General features: G+C 46.7%; 1 protein-coding gene across 2 annotated transcripts in view; it reads left to right on the top strand.

Moving 5' to 3' along the window:
• Positions 1 to 3,489: 3,489 nt before the first annotated feature.
• Positions 3,490 to 16,990, top strand: part of CDKL1 (cyclin dependent kinase like 1) — a 54,374-nt gene continuing 40,873 nt past the window's right edge. Inside the window, exon 1 of one of the 2 annotated variants that reach the window (XM_014854269.3) lies at positions 3,490 to 4,241. In XM_014854269.3, the coding sequence (XP_014709755.2) occupies positions 4,074 to 4,241 (168 nt within the window). In that variant the 5' untranslated portion in view covers positions 3,490 to 4,073. The remainder of the gene's footprint in view (positions 4,242 to 16,990) is intronic. The other variant, XM_070504338.1, reaches the window with a different exon arrangement.

Here is a 16,990-nt window from a genome sequence, read left to right as displayed (position 1 = left end):
ATGGCAATGAAAATACAACATACTAAGATTTCTGGTATGCATTTAAAGCGGTGTTTAGAGGAAAATTTATGGTATTAAAGGCTTATATTAGAAAAGAAGAAAGATCTAAAATTAATGGTCTAAGCTTCCATCTTGAAAAACTAGAAAAACAGCTAAAAGTAAAGCAAGCAGAAGGAAGAAAACAATAAAGGGGTGAAATCAATGAAATTGAAAAACAGAAAAACTACAGAGGAAATCAATTAAATCAAAGCTGTTTCTTTTAAAAAAACCAATAAAACTTGTAAGCCTTAGTCAAACTGATAAGGAAAAAGAAGGAAAAAAAACTTAAACTAGTAACAATCAAGAATGACATAAAGAACACCACCATGTACTCTATAGACATTAAAAGGGTCATAAGGTAATATTATATATAAAAAACTTTATGCCCATAAACTTAAATATGTAGGTGAAATAGACAAATTCCTTGGAAGACACAAACTCCCAAAGCTCACTTAAGAAGAAATAGATATTCTAATAGTCCTGTATTTTACTAAAGAAATAGAATTTTTAATTAAAAACAGTTGAACAACGAAAACTCCAAGCTCAGGTGGCTTTACTGGCAAATTCTACCAAACATTTAAGGAACAGATAATACCAATTTAATGTAAACTTCTCCAGAAAATAGAAGAGAAGGAAACACTTCTTAACTCATTTCCTGAGATCAGCATTACCCTGATACCAAAACTAGACCAAGACATTACAAGAAAACTATAGATCAATATCTCTCAGAAACATTAATGTAAAAATCCTCAATAAAATATTACTAATCAACTCCAGTAATGTGTCAAAATGATAGAACATCATAACCAAGTTGGTTTTAGCCCAGGAATGCAAGGTTGGTTCATCATTTTCAAATCAATCTATGTAATTCACTAGACCAACAGACTAAATAAGAAAAATCTAAGATAATCTCAATAGATAGAGAAAAGCACTTGACAAAATTCAACATCCATTCATTATTTTTAAAAAACACCTCTCAGCAGTTGGAATTAAAGAGAACTTTCTCAGTCTAATGAAGGGCTTCTGTGTTAGTTCTATTGCTGCATAACAAGTAACCCCAAAACACAAACATCAAATATTTATTATCTCACAGTTTCTGGAGGTTGGGAATCCAAGCATGACTTAGCTAGGTGCGTCTGAATCAAGTCTCTCACAAGATTGAACTTGTGTTGACAGTTGGGGCTACAGTCTCATTTGAAGGCTCACTGGAGTGGGGGCGATGTGGAGAGATCTACTTCCAAGCTCACTACATGGTTGTTGGCAGGATTCAGCTCCTTACAGAATATGGGACTGAGTGCCCAAGTTCTTCTGGGCTCTTGGCCTCCTCAGTCCTCGCCATAGGGCGGCTCACAACATGGCATCTGGATTCCCTCAGAGGAAGTGAGCAAGCGAGTACAAGAGAGGACCCAAGGTGGTAATCACAGTCTCTTTGTAACATGATATCAGCAGCGATATTCCATTACTTTTGCCATGTTGTTCCTTAGAAACAAGTCACTAGGTCAAGCCTACACTTAAGGGCGTGAATCCCAGGAGGCAGGGATCGTAAGGGCCGTCCTAGAGGCTGCCCACCACAGCATCTACAGCGATCTAGCCAGCGTCCTACCTAGTGGTGCAAGCCCGAATGCTTCCTTTCTCAGACCAGTGATAAAGATGTCTGCTCTCACCACTCCTGTCTGATAGCACACTGCAGTATGAGAAAAAGCACAAAGACACACCAGTTAGGAAGAACTAAAACTGTCCCTGTTTGCAGATGGCATGATTGTGTACATAGAAAACCCCAAGGAATTTACAAAAACCATCTAGATCTTATAAGTGAGAAAACATCCGGGTGGCAAATAAGCATATGAAAAACTGTTCAACATTAGTCATCTGGGAAATGCAAATTAAAACCACAAGAGGGCCCGCCCGTGGCCGAATGGTTAAGTCCATGTGCTCCACTTGGGCGGCCCAGGGTTTTGCTGGTTCCAGTCCTGGGCACATCAGACCTAGGCTGCTTGTCAGGCCAGGCTGAGGCGGCATCCCACATAGCAGAACTAGAAGGACCTACAACTAAAATATACAACTATGTACCAGGGGGCTTTGGGGAGGAGAAGAAAGAGAAAAAAAAAAGAAGACTGGCAATAGACGTTAGCTCAGGGCCAGTCTTTAAGAAAAAATAAAAATAAAAAAAATATAACCACAAGAGGCAATTATCCATCTATCAAAATGGCTAAAATCAAAAGAACTGAATGCAAAGTGCTGGAAAAGGTGCAGAGTAACTGGAACATTGCTGGTAGGAATGTAAAATGGTAAACATTGGAGAATATATTGGCAGTTACTTACAATAACACGTCCTGGCCATACGACCCAGCAGTATCCCTGTAAGTATTACTTTCCTAAGAGAGATGAAAACATATGTTCACCAGAAAGACCATGTATGCATGTTTACAGTGGCTTGGTTTATAATCAGCAAAACTGGAAACAACTCAAATGTTCTTCAACTGGGAATGAATGAACAAACTATGGTTTATTCATACAGTGGAATATTACTCAGTAATAAAAAGGAATGAACTACTGATAAATGCCAACAACGCAGATGAATCTCAAATGCATTACGTTAAGTGAAAGAAGCTTAGCCTCAAAAGGCCACATAATGTATAATTCCACCTATATGACATTCTGGAAAAGGCAAAACTACAGAGACAGAAAACACATGAGTGGTTGCCATTTGCAAACAATTTCTGGGAGGTTCACAGGTCACCTCTGGCCCACCCCTGGACCCCATCTATGTGCTACTGTATTTTCAAGGGGCACCAATCCCGCTCCTCCCAGCTCCCAGCTCCTTCCTAGGCCCTATCCAGATTTACACTTAGGGCCATGCTGCTTGGCACTGGATTGGTCCCTGTTTCACAGAGAGAATGTTCACTTCTCTCCTCAGGTATTGCTCTCAGGGCAAACACCGGCCTCAGTGCTGGGCAGACGGAATGGGATGAATGATAAAGTTGCGGGAGTCTGCCCAGTGGCAAATGCCCTCATTTCACGATTTCCCCAGGTCCTTTAACCTCCCCACTGTGCTCAGGCCTGAGAGAGCAGGAGTCTTGGGAGAAGGGTGGGAATAAGGAACCTACAACAGGGCGGGAAGGCCCCCCCCAGCCCAGAGCTAGAGGAGGAACGTGTGACTTTAACCCATCTCAGTCTTGATGCCTTCCTCTTCGTCTTTGCCCAGCTCCCTTCTCTCATTCATTCATTCCTCATTCACTCCTTCGTTGACTGGAGGCTACCGCGCTGACCAGGACAGACACAGAAGCTGCCCTGTGTAGCCGAGAACGCGGGGCGTATCCGGCGGCCGGCGCAGACCTCCTGGGGGCGGGGCGAGCGCGGTCCTCCCCGCGGCCCCGCCGCAGCTGCTCCGACGCCCCCTCCCGCGGACGCCAGCCGAGGGGCTTCCCGGGTGGGCGGGCTGCCGGCCTGGAGGCCGGGGCGGGGCTGCGGGGCCGGCGGAGGCGGGGGCGGCGGCAGAGAGGTCCCGTCCCAGAGCCCCGAGCGGCAGGTGCACCTGCGCCCCGCGGGCCCCGCTCCCCCTTCCCTCCCCTCCCCACTCATTCTCCCCCCTCCTTTCCTCTCTTCCCGCCTCCCTCCCCACTCCTCTCTCCCCCTCCCCCTGCTCCCCTCCCCCGCCCCGGGGAGCCCGGGCGTCCTCCTGCCGGAGGGAAATGAGACCCAAAATGGGAACCGGGGAAGCCCTGGGCCTTGGCAGTCCTGCAGCGGATCGGGTGAACTACGACGTTGGAAGACGGATCGCCTTACACCTCCGTGCGCTGCAGGACGCGGTTACATTTTAACTCGCTGGTCTGGAACGCGATTGAACTGGGCGAGGAGGGCGCCGCCCGGGGCTGGCGTCCTGGGTCTCGAGCCGAGGCCTGGAGGACGCGGGGGAGCCCTGAGCCTGCAACAGGTGTCCCCGGTCTCCTCTAGGCTCCGTTCACGCCAATATTTTATAGGCGACATTTTCAAACTATGTGAGGATCCATTTTAAGAAGATTTATTCCTCTGTGATGGAGAAGTATGAAAAAATTGGGAAAATTGGCGAAGGATCCTATGGAGTGGTTTTCAAATGCAGAAACAGGGACACGGGTCAGATTGTGGCCATCAAGAGGTTTCTGGAATCAGAAGATGACCCTGTCATAAAGAAAATCGCCCTTCGAGAAATCCGCATGCTCAAGGTAATGGATTCTTTACAGTGAATTTTCAGGGACTAGAAAATCACAGTGAGTCGTGCTATATTAAATAAGTGCCTTGACCTGTGGTTACATCTCCTTCCTGCACGGATTTCGTCCTCAGTGACACAAATGGGACAACTGTGCACAAGTGGCCAGTTATATAATGAACTAGAGACGTCAGTGCCGGAAGGAAGGTGTGTTCACTTTCAGAGATGCTGTGGGATATTTCATTTCTCTTCCCCATAGCTGCTTCCCCGTGTGACCTGTAGATCTGGTTCTTCGGGAGCCATGGACTTTGATAGTAGGGAACTTCTGCAGCTGGAGTCTGCTAGCATTCCTGACGAGTCAGCTAGCATTCATGACATTTAAACTCTAGGTCATCTTCGGCTGATATTCTCTGTCCCTTAAGAGAATTAGTCATGCGCCTGTTTTCAAACTGCGAGGAAGCTGACAGGTTTTCACTACACCTCACGTTTATCTACTGCTGAGCATCATAGTGTCCTGTCTCTAGAAGAAGGATTCTTCTTAAAGAAGTGAAACGATCACTTTAAAACCGTTCATTAGTCAACCCTAGGAGACCTTGATATGGGGTGGGGACAGTTGTTTGTTACAAGCTGAAAGCATTTTTTCCTGTAATGGGAAGAGGCTTCTTTTCTGAATTTCTGTGAAGATGAAACCCCAATCGCAAGGCAGAGTGTGCCATGCCATGAACGCAGTGGGGGTGACCTTGGTTTCAGATGGTGAGGGCCTCCATGTGCAGCTAACCGTGTGACCAAGTGTCCGGGAAGAGCACCCCGCTGGGAGGGGTGGGGCTCATGGGGTCTCTCTCCCTCTTGCTTCTCCCACCTCCCAGCCTCTCGAGGAGTCTTCTTTTCCCCAGGAATTGCGTGTGTGGGGTTATCTCTGGATGAGGACCCTGAGTGGGAAGCAGCAGGCTTTGGGTAAATTAAATGGGCAGATCACAGGACTCCTTTCCCTGTTCTTTATACCAGCAAGCTCTCACCTGTTGTGAGAAGACGCTTCCAAGCCCTTGCCCCCAGAAGGGCGCGACCAGCAGTCTTGGCCCACCCCGTGACCTGGCCCCTCTACCCTCCCCAGTCCTCACAGGGTCAGTTCTCAGGGTTGCTCCTGGGCTGATGGGCATTTTCCCTTTCTCTGGCTTTCCCGAGAGGAGAAGGCGGTAACTGTACTTCAGGGGTTCATTTATTCCAAAGAAAAGACAGTCTGTTCCTAGCAGAGAGGCAGTCTGGCCCTGATTCTGAAGGTGGCCTGTGGACACCTCTCTCTGCCTCCCCCAGCCTTCAGCGATGCGGTGTTTCCAGGTGCAGCTCCCTGAATTAACTGAGTTCCTCCCGGATGGGCACCTCGCCCCTGTATCTCTGGGTCAACTGCTTGGCATGTAGCAGGCTCCAGTAAATGTTATTGTTGGATTAAAAAGAACATGAACAAGATAAGCTCTTAGGAAGGGTAGGTGTTGCCAATCAACAGGGAACTCAGATGTGTTCTCTGGAACAAGTGAATGTGGATGTGCTGTAAAGGGTCGAGTTGTGGTCACAGGAGCCTGACTCCAGAGCACACAGCACCCCAGTCCCCAGAGATGAGTGCACACAGGCAGACCCCCCATCTCTAGGAGGTGTTGGCCCTAGACTCTCGGTACCGTCTGTCCCTTTAAGCCCTAACTTTCCAGAATTCTGTAATATTCCTCACACAAAATGAGTAGTTAAATATTTGCTGAATTAATGAATTGAGGGTTTGTTAAATGAAGTCATATTTTCGGCATTTGTTTCTTCAGTAAATATTTGTGGAGCCCCATTGTGCCTAAAACAATGTTTATACGAAGTTATACACTCTGTCTTTCAGACGCCTTAACTTCTGGAAGGGAAGTCAGGTGAATTTCCCCTCGGCCCTCACTCCCAACAGACTGGGTGCCTAATGGGCAGGGCCTGGGTTGTTCACCTTGTCCCCATGCCAGGCAAGAACCCTCTAAATAAAGCGTTTGGAGGCACATTTGGACTCAACTTTGCAAAGTTTCGGGAGGCATGGAACGCGAGAGAAGGCAGTCAGGGCAGATGGTCCCTTCTGGGAAAAGGCGCACAAATGGGAAGCAGCATATTGAGAGGACTCGGGAGATAACCCCAAAGTCTTGGTCAAGGTCCCTGCTGGGCTCCCGCAGGCCAGGGAGAGAGGGAAGGAAGGGAAGCCTGGGTCCAGTAGGAGGGGGTGCGAGGAGTTTCCTGAAAGATAGGTCTGGCCTTGCAATAAGTGATGGTTAGCGCATAGCTGCACCTTGGCCCCAGCTGGCCCAGGGTTTGGAGCCTGACTCCCGGGGACATGTTGAGACAAGGAAACCGGTGAAGTCCAGGCAAGTGTTTTAGGCCCCATCGGAGCCGGAATCCAAGCCAGCGCTCCAGTGCCCATGGGAAGAGGGACGCAACTGCAGGTCCGTGCGAACCCCAGGGGGGTTGTAGCTCAGGGGCTCAGTGAGTTTGAGTTCCTAGTTGGGTGTTTTTTCCTTGCACTCTCCTCACACAGCTGCGGTTTTAATGACCCCTGCAAAGGTCAGCCACCAGGAACTAGGAGGACTGAGGCTGAAGGTACCTCAGTGCCCTTGGCCCCAGCAGTGCGACAGGCTGGGTCTGACCCCGGACTCCTCCTGTTACAATAGGGAAAGCAGGAAAGGCAGATGAAGACCAGGGTAGATGGCCTGAATGCCCGGCTAAGGAGTTCCACTTTCTCCTGGAAAGAAGAAAGCCAGCCAAGATGGTTTTCACATTAGAAAGTTGTCGTTTGCAGACTTTTGGGTTTCATGGACCAGTAAAATTTCCCAAAAAAACTTCTTTTTTTTTGCAGATTGGGGTAGGGCTACCAGCATTTTAAAAAACCAACTACCGACTACTATCACCATCACTTCGTAAAAGAAAGGACATTTTAATATTTTTTACAAACTAAGAAAGACACAATTTTAGAAAAAAGCACAGTCTTCCTGAGAGTAGTTGACAACTATAAATAATATCCATATATGTACGTTTCTCTGGTGTGTGTGTGTATCATTGCCCTTATTTTTCTCATTTCACTATCCATTGATGAAAATGGTGACATCATTTGTTTTGTGCGTGAAAGTTAGTACTATGTCTGGGCACAAAAAGGTTCCCCAGATCCGGTGATGTTCTGCTTACAGGATCTGTGTCTGATACCACGAAATACTAGTACCACAGAAGAACAGAGTGGTCCCCTGAATTTTATGTTATAATAGAATTTGGCCTGTATCCATCCTCAGAGAATTCCGTGTGTATATGCTTTTTAAACTGTTTATTTAACAATTTGAAGCAACTCCCAGTGGTTGCTAATGGACTCCTTTAAAAATCCCAGTTGTTTCCTCTCAGGCGGATAGGATCGGGGGGGGGGGTGAGTTGTCCAGGCGCCAGCTGTGTAACGTCCAGGGCAGCACACCTGTGGAGCTCCCGTTCTTGATGTGAAAGCGTGTATGAAGATGCAACCGTCCGTTGGTAAATGTTTGTATGATAATTATTATCAAGAAACCTATTTTGCTAATATTTTCAGAAAACATTTTTTCTGAAAATTTGAAACACTTTTCAAACAGTAGTATTTCATGCCTTTTGGAAAAAGTGTGATACTTTTTTATGACATAAATTCACTATTTGTACTAATAAACTAAATATAATTCACTCCTTACCCAAAGGTCCTACTGCAGTCAACCCTTCAATGTTTTAATTGTGAATCTTATTTTTTCCAGGTTACGTAATTAGGCTTTTAAAAAAATAAATAGTTGCTCCAGTTAAAATCCGTCAGCTCATACTCCATGTTAGGAACAAATTAGGTGCCGTTCTGGTGCCAGTAGTAAAATTATACTGCAGTAGCTGAACTCAAAGAAACTGTCCTACCCTTTCTCAAACTCACTTTCCATTGCAAAACAAAAAAAGAAAGAATTCAGTATTTCAGTCAGTGTGGTTGCTGAGACACCTGTGTGTCAGAGCTGACACGTGCTCATTCGGCAAGTTTTGGCAGAACTCTTGCCGTGTGCCCGGCACTGTTCTCGGCCTGTGTCCTCACAAGTAAGGAGAGACTGCCAGTAGACAAATAATTACATGTCAAGTGGTGAAAAATAAAGCAGGATAAGGGGCGGAGGGTGCTGGAGGGGCTTGCTTTCCTATACAGGGTGGTGAGGAAAAGCCTTTCTGATGAATGATATTACAAGAGAGACCAGAAGAAATGAGAAGGGGTGACTCATGCAGCTTCAGGGGAAAGGCATTCCAGGCAGAGAAAACGGTCAGTACAAAGGCCCCAGGGCAGGATCAAGTGGTGGGTTCTGGCATGTGCTGGCCTGTGTTCTAGGAGGAGCAGACAGATGAGTGCGTCACAGAGTAAGCAAGAGCGAGAGTCATAGGAGATGAAATTAAAGATAAGGAGTCGAAGTGAGGGCCTATGAATGAGGTGGGGCCGTCAGAAGGCTTTGAGCAGAGGGCGCCCTGGCGTGACTAGAAGGATTCCTCTAGCTGCTGGTGGCTCCAGCTCCAGGAACAGGAATGTGAGTTAGAGACTGTCAGGCTAATCCAGGTGTAAGGAGATGGGTTTGGTGTGAGTGGTGGCGGTGGAGGTGGCCAGATTCAAGACTTTTCTGAGAGAAGAGCATGTCGCAATATGATGGTTGGCTGAGGAATCAGGAATGACTCCCAAGTTCTCGACTTGAGGAACTGGAAGAAGGAAGAGCTCATTCACTGTGACAGGGAGACCAGGTGCAAATTTGGGAGAAAGGAAACCGGGAGTTCTGTGTTGGATATGTTAAGTCTGAGATGCGAACCCAAGGAGACTGTAAAGTGGCGATTCAGTGCACTATGAGTCTGGCACTGAGGGGAGAGTCGGGTTGGAGGTGCAGAGTTGGGAGACACCAGCACAGCAGTGGTGTCAAAGGCTGTGAGCTTGGGTGAGGTCACCCTGGGAGACAAATACGGAAGACTGAGCCCTGGGGCTCCAGCGTCGGGAGGTCTGGAAGACGAGGAGGAACCAGCAAGGAGGCAGGAAGGGCTGATCCTCGGGGTGGGAAAGCCCCAAGAGCAATGTTCATAAAAGCTTGGTGAAGAAAATGTTTCAAGAATGAGGGAATAGTTATTGGTGTCAAAGGTCACCATTAGTACAGATTTAGAATGAGCCATTGGCTCTGAAAATATGAGGGTCATTTGAGATCTTGACAACAGCTGTTTGGGTGGAGCGGTGGGAATGAAAGCTCCATCAGAGATTGTTCAAATGAGGATGAGAAGGGCCAAGTGGAGACGGTCACATAGGCAACTCTTTTGAGGAGTTTTATTATAAAAGGATACCGAGAAATGGGGCAGGAGGCCCTTGGAAGGATGTGGGGTCAAGAGTTTTTGTAGCTGTTGTTTTTAATATGGGAGAAAGAAGAGTGTTTGTATTCTTGGTATCAATCCAGTAGAGAGAAAACTTGATGTTATTGGAGGGAAGGAATTCCTCGAGCCAAGGCCTTGAGCTACTAGCCTGGAGCATGACCAGAAATAGCTCTAACGGCATAATAAATGACCTATTTGTGGACCAGCTAGGAGATTAGGCTCCCTCTTATTTTATTTGGAATGTTGCTAGGTTCTTCACGTACACGATCCTTAATCTTATGTAACAGGACCCCCACAGCCATCTCCAAGCTATGCATGAGGAACTGCTTCCACTAGGATGTATGACATCTTCTGATTTGCACGAGACACCTGAGCCCAAAGGAGAGAATTCAACCCCTTTCCATAAGCAGGGTTCAAGCATATAAAGATATTTTGGATGGGAGGTGCGGCGGTCATGACAGAAGCCAGATTACGGAGAGGGGCAAGGTCCCTGAAAGAAAGCCACCTTAGATCAAGAAGTCTGGCATGATAGGCTGAAGTCATTGCAGGCCCTCTGGTTCAGGTGGGCACTGTTTCTGCATAAAGCAGGTGACTGTGCTTGAAACCAGCCCAGCCCCCTGGGGAAGATCTGTGTGTCCAGCAAGAAGAGGACTGTGTGGTTCAAAACTAACAAGAGCCAACCATCCCAGAATAATTGTATTACTAAGGTCCCCAGCCTCGAGGCTGCTGAGCCTTCCCTCTGGGAATAAAAATGGTAGAACTATTAGAAGAGGAAGGAAGCAAAGGATTCCAACCAGCAGTGGTGGGAAGAGTAGACGCTCCCGGAGGAGTTGAGATGAAGGACAGGACGCTGCCATCATGAGGTGCCTGGCAGGCCTTTGGCAGTGTGGCAGACAGTACAGGGGGCCTTAGAATGGATCAGTCATGGGCCAAAAGCAGCAGCTAGGACATTGTTTGTGACAACCCTTCCTCTAGAAGATAAGAAAACCGAGAGACAGGCAAGGAGAAGGAATCACATGTTGCCATTTGGTGGCCCAGCAGACTTGGGCAAAGCGCCAGGCGTCGTTACCTAGGATGCACAGATTATGCTTCTAACAACTTTAGAAGGTGGGTATTGTTTCCCGTTTTACATGTGGGTTCGGCATGGTTAATAATTTGCTGTGGCCTCCTGGTTAGGAAGCTGGAATGCAGCCGCGTTCCATCAGTCCCCAAACCCACAGAGCAGAACCACCACGTTCCACCAGACCCCACACTCAGAAGTTCCCCAGTGGCTGGTCCCCGGCATTTATCCCGGCCTTGCCTCCAGCGGGGCCTGGGCTGTGGGTCACATTCTCACTAGAATAGGAGTTCTTCCTGACTCTCCTTCCAGAACCCTGCGGATCATTTTAGAAGGCAAAAGTTATGGTTTGCCACCAACGACAGTGCGAATGAGCAAGGGGGAAAAATGTCCATTAAAAACTTTACTATAAACATGACAATGAAGTGCATGCATCCTTAGTGAGGAAGGGACCACCCCCAAGGGATGAAAATTGTTCCGGGGCGGGGTGTCTAACTTTTATATTGTATAAAGCACAGATATGCATATAGTACATATGGATATACAGTAGACTTGTGGAATTAAAATTTCACTGGGGGGTGATTGGGAAAAAAATGTGCAAAAAGACTCCTTTGGGGAACAAATAGGAAAAAAAAAAGCCCACAGGGTATTGGGAAGGTAAGAATGCTGAGTGTGGACTATGTGCTGGAAACCTGCTGTCATTTGACTGTAGTCATGAATACTAATAACCTCCCAAATGTTCAGAGCATCTCCTTTATTTCTATGATCTCCTTACTTTAAGTAACCGTCTATTACTTTAAGTAACTACTTACTTTAAGTAACCGGGGCTGTGTGACTGCATGGGGACAGAGCCAAGTTAGGAGCACATGGTCTGATCTGCTCAGAGCCGTTGGTGACCTCGGGCGAGCTCGGGAGCCTCCTGGAAGCTGGCCCAGAGCATCGCGGTGATTTACGTCTCTGTTTGCCGTTGCTTCACCAACTGTGCTGAGGGAGCAGAGTGCTCCTGGGCCAGCCATCTGATGGTGGTCCAGCAGCCTTGAGGCTGCGAGGACAGGAAAGTAGAGGGTCAAAAAGAGCAATAGCAGAGGAGAGAGAGATGCACAGTGCAAAGGCAGAAAGGTGGGCTTTGAATGCAGTGCTGGTAAGGAAGGGAGGCCCATGTCTCCCCAGAGACGATCACTGCCTTAGATATCAGACCAGAAAGTCTGCTGGCAGGTTACTGCTCCAGCGACGGAATGGCCTGTGGGAGGTCAAGGTTCCCTGCCACCAAAGCATTTACTAAGAGCTGAATTCCAGGCGACGGTTAGCCAGGGTCCCATCCCACTGAATGCTAGTCAGCTTTAGGATCTAACTGGAGCTTTCACAATTTGTAAAGGCTTCTGCTCCCCCAGTATTAGTTGAACGAATGTTTCTCCCATATTAGTTGGATAATATTTCCCAACTCAATAAAAGTCTCAGTGGGAAATCCTGTGACAGCTTAAAGAATTTAGTCCTGCTGTTGCTAATTGGTGCCATTTCTAAGTCCCTTCTCTTCAAATTGTGTAATTGGCTTGTTGAAATGGATTAGTAAATTGGGGTTTTTTGGGGGTTTTTTTGAGGAAGATTAGCCCTGAGCTAGCATCTACTGCCAATTCTCCTCTTTTTGCTGAGGAAGACTGGCCCTGAGCTAACATCCGTGCCCATCTTCCTCTACTTTATATGTGAGACACCTGCCACAGAATGGCTTGATGAGCAGTGCCATGTCCACACCAGGATCCAAACTGGCGAACCCCAGGCCGCCAAAGCAGAACGTGTGAACTTAACTGCTGCGCCACCGGGCCGGCCCAATTAGTAAATTGTTTTAGCCGTATTCAGCATTCTCTGTTGTGGCTTATATGAGATTACAAGCTCAAATGTCTGTGGGGATCACACTGATACCAGAAGTGAGTGAAGCAGGCTGAGTGTGAGACAAGATGGAGAGGTGGGGACTAGGGCGCCCTGCAGACCACGTTGTGTGTCAAGTAGGCGACCACTGCTCAGCTCCACAGACTGCGAGCCCAGAGTCTTAGATTTTCATTTCTTTTTTTTAAAAAGCCAGAAATTAAAGTTTTATGTAAAATCTCCTGGCTTTTTCCCCGCAACGCTTTGTTTTGAAAAAATTTTCAAAATATATACAAGTGGAGAGAATAACACAATGAATTCCTGCATGCTCTTCGCTAGATTGTTTAGTCAGTTAGAATTCTGCTTTATTTCCTTTCTGTTTCTGTCACACACATGCACATGCATGTGCACTCACACACTTTTTTGGCTGACTCATTCCCCAAGTAGCAGCATGACTCTCTTAGAACAAAGACATTCTCCTGCAGCCACAGTAGGATTTCCACACTCCAGAACTTTAACATTGACTCAATATTGTTATCTCATGTTCAGGCTGTGCTCAAATTTCTCATATGGTCCCAATAATAGTCGTATAACTCTGTGTATAATTATATATATATATATTTTTTGAGGAAGATTAGCTCTGAGCTAACTACTGCCAATCCTCCTCTTTTTGCTGAGGAAACCTGGCCCTGAACTAACATCCGTGCCCAGCTTCCTCTACTTTCTATGTGGGACGCCTACCACAGCGTGGCTTGCCAAGTGGTGCCATGTCCACACCCAGGATCCGAACCAGCAAACCCCGGGCTGCTGAGAAGCACAACGTGCGAACTTAACCGCTGCGCCACCGGGCTGGCCCCTGTATAATTATATTTTTTAATCCAGGGTCTAATCAGTTGCCATACATAGGATTTAGTTGCCACGTCTCTTCAATCTCCTTTATTCTAAAACAGCTGTGCTACGTTTTAATTCTTCTTTTAGTTGTTCATGACATTGGCATTTGAGGAGGGTCCTGGCCAGTCATCCCTCGGAATGTGCCTCCACAGAGATTGTCTGGCTGTTTCCACACCGTTTGGTGCAGGCTGGACATCTTCAGTGAGAACGCTGCATGGGTGAGGCCGTGTCCATCACACTGCTTCTCATCAGGAGGGACCTGATGGCGGTTTGCCCCACAGTTGGTCCCCTTGGTTCTAATCTCCTGGTTAAGATGGGTCTGCCATGTTTCTCGATTGCAAAGAAACATTTTCCCTTTATCATTAGTAAGTAATCTGAGGGGTGATATTTTGCAATTGCGTGACTCCCTGTTCCCCAACAACTTTCACCCAAAGATCCTGCCTCAGTAAGTTATCATAACAGTTATTATAAAATTGTGATTTTCAACAATTCTTTCTACATTCATTGTTTATAATTTTTCTGAAAAAAAAAAAAACAAAAAAGAACTTTTCTTCACCACCATCCCCCCCATACACGTGCTTTTTAGTATCACTGTGAATTTGTGGATTTTTTTTTAATTCAATATGTTACAAACCGTCGCTGTCATTCTTTTTGATTCTCAAATTGCCTGCATCTGGCCATCCGGGGCTCCTTGGATCCAGCTCCTTGTCCTGACGGATCCTGGTCCTTCCCTGAGTGTCTCTTTGCTGTGCGGCATGACAGAATGTCCCGGGCTCATCCTGCCCGCTCTCTGGAATGAGCCGTTTCTCCTAGGAGCCCTGGTTCCTTTTAGTGAGAACAAGATCTAACTTTAAAACGTGCACAGGCAATTTAAGGGAAGGCTGAGCACCATCCAGGCCACGCAAACCCATCTGCCGACAGTGTTGGGCGCGCTGGGTCTGGGCTGGGCCTTCGGGCCACATGGCTTTCGTCGTATGCAGAAGTTTTCTTTGGAGGCTGGCAGGTCTGGCCCCGCAACGTGCATCACTGGTGTAGGGACAGACGCTGGGAGTTAGGGAACCTGGTTGTCACCAGCATGGACCACAAAGCAGGGCATTCCCTTGCGATGCCCACAGTGACAGAAACCAAACAAATGCCCCCATGATCTCTGCCTATTTGTTCTACAAGTGGAGACCTGTTTAGTTGTATTTTACAAGATAATGTAGTAACTGCAAATAGTAACAGACTGTTTTGTTTGTGTATTAGGAGATTTTTTGACCTAGCTCACGACGTGTTTATCTAGAAAGAGTATATTCCTGCTGTGTCGTGAACTCCTAAGTAATAAAGCTGCCACACAAATATTGCAAGAACAAAAGCAGGAGCAATCGCCCGGCTGGCTCGTGACCTTCTTAAAGACACCGAGTCTGTAAGGGGAGTAAGCACACACTGCCACCTGTCAGCGTCCTGAACACTCCTGCTCTCATCCTGCCACACGCCCAGGCTCCAGCAAATCAAATACCACAGAGCAGGAGGAGGCCGAGTACGTGATTTTATAGTGACCACTGGTGAAAAACGTAATTATGCCTTTGCTTTTTTGGCCACTTAAATTATTTTTATTTCCAGCAAGTAAAATTTATAGGTAGACAACCTGTGTTATATAGTTATTATGAAACAGTCAGTCCACACTGGAAGGTGGTACTTTGTATGTGGAATGGAAAATTTTTTTTTCTGCTTTTTCTCCCCAAATCCCCCCAGTACATAGTTGCATGTTTTAGTTGTGGGTCCTTCTAGTTGTGGCATGTGGGATGCCGCCACAGCATGGCCTGACGAGCGGTGCCATGTCTGCGCCCAGGATCTGAACCAGCGAAACCCTGGGCCGCCAAGGCGGAGCGCTTGAACTTAACCACTCGGCCACGGGGCTGGCCTGCTGTCTTTCACTTTAAATGTTTTTAATGTTTTAGTTTATCTTTTTATTTGGCAGGACTGATGTTTTAGGCCACAAATTTGCTTTCAACAGACATATTTTCTTGCTAATTATTAGCCTTCTTTATTACTTATTAACTTTAAAAGCACTGTTGTAAAAATGCTGTTGGATAAAATTGCCTGGTTGGAAATCTTTGAACTCCATCTCTCTTTTTGTTAGAATATGAAAGATAAGAGTTTCTAAACCAACTGATGCTTCAACCACACCTTAAAAACAGTTTGATTTGTCGCTGTCAGTTCATTGTTAGGTTAATTTTTGGCTGTGTCAGTGTTAATTTTCCTTTTGATCACATTTGTACTATTACTTCTTTCCTAGTACTTTTCAAGTACTTTATTAGTCGATAAAGCAGATTGAGCATCCGCTGTGCGCATCCTTAGCCTGTGCTGGGTCTTGAGAGGAGTCCAGAGGAGACCTCAGCCCAGTCTCTGGCCAGAGGACCAGCCTGGCACATTCTGCTGCATCCGTGTTGTCTACGGAAAACCCCACATAAACAACCCTCAGGCCCCAACCTCTGCACCTGTGATCGCAGCTCTCTCAGAGCTCCTCCCTTCCGTACGTCACGCCCCGCCTTTGCTAGCCACCCCCAAAACAAAACACTAGCAGAGTGTCTGCCATGGGTTCCTGGCATTTGGCAGAAATGTGGGATCATTTCCTTTACCAAAGGAGAGCGCTGACAGGTGATCCCTCAGCAGCACCAAGAAGGTGCAGGGTATTTTCCTCTCAGCTGGAGATGGTGGTGATAATCCAAATAGCCTTTTTAATAATGAAAACAGCCCCCCCCCCAAAAAAACTGATGTATTAACTAGCTGTCTGGAACTAACTTCAAAATATTTATCTCGGTTTTATAACATAGTGAAGAGCTTATGCAACTCATTTTTAAACCATTTGCATGATAAAGTCACATGTGCTTATGTAAGGAAAAAAAAAAGCCTGAAGGTCCAGGAGGACGTAAAGTGAAAGGAAACCTCCCTTCCTCGCCACTCTCCATCCTCATCCCCCCAAACCGCCACAGGCTCTCATGCTTCACTCCAGAGGACTTCTGTGCTTGTACAGGACATATATTTCTGTTTTAAAAACAGATGCAAATGCTATCATATTGTATATACTATTCCATAATTACCTTTTTGTACTTAATATGTCTTGGACATCTTTTCAAGTCAACACGCATAGATGTGCCTTATTTTTTTTACCAGCTGCATACTATTTCATCATTTGAATATGCTATCAAGTCCTATTGTTTATTTAACTGAGGACTTATTAATGGGCATTTCGGTTTTTCCAGTGGCCAATCACGTACACATAAAGCTCTGCACATTCGAGAGAATATCGGGGCAAGGAAGCATGACTTCCACAAGTGGGTCATTGGGAGCTGTGATGAGGGAGTGTAGTCCTGATTCCTCTCTGGTCCCCGGTCCCTCGGATTAGCTCCTGGAGCACAGCACCACGTGGTGCCTGCTGGTTCAGTACATTTGCTCCCAAAGGGCTGGGGTGCACATTCCATCATTCTGCTGGGCTGGCTGGTTGCAGGTGATGAGGCATATAGCAGAACGCATGGATCCTTGGCCATATGCTGATTGTCATGCCTCCTTTGCTGCAAAATGGGCCCCTTGGTCTGCTG

Source organism: Equus asinus, chromosome 2, assembly GCF_041296235.1.
Source record: "Equus asinus isolate D_3611 breed Donkey chromosome 2, EquAss-T2T_v2, whole genome shotgun sequence".
Classification (NCBI taxonomy): Eukaryota; Metazoa; Chordata; class Mammalia; order Perissodactyla; family Equidae; genus Equus; species Equus asinus.
Note: the sequence above shows the minus strand (reverse complement) of the source record. Positions and strands in the feature narration are given on the sequence as shown.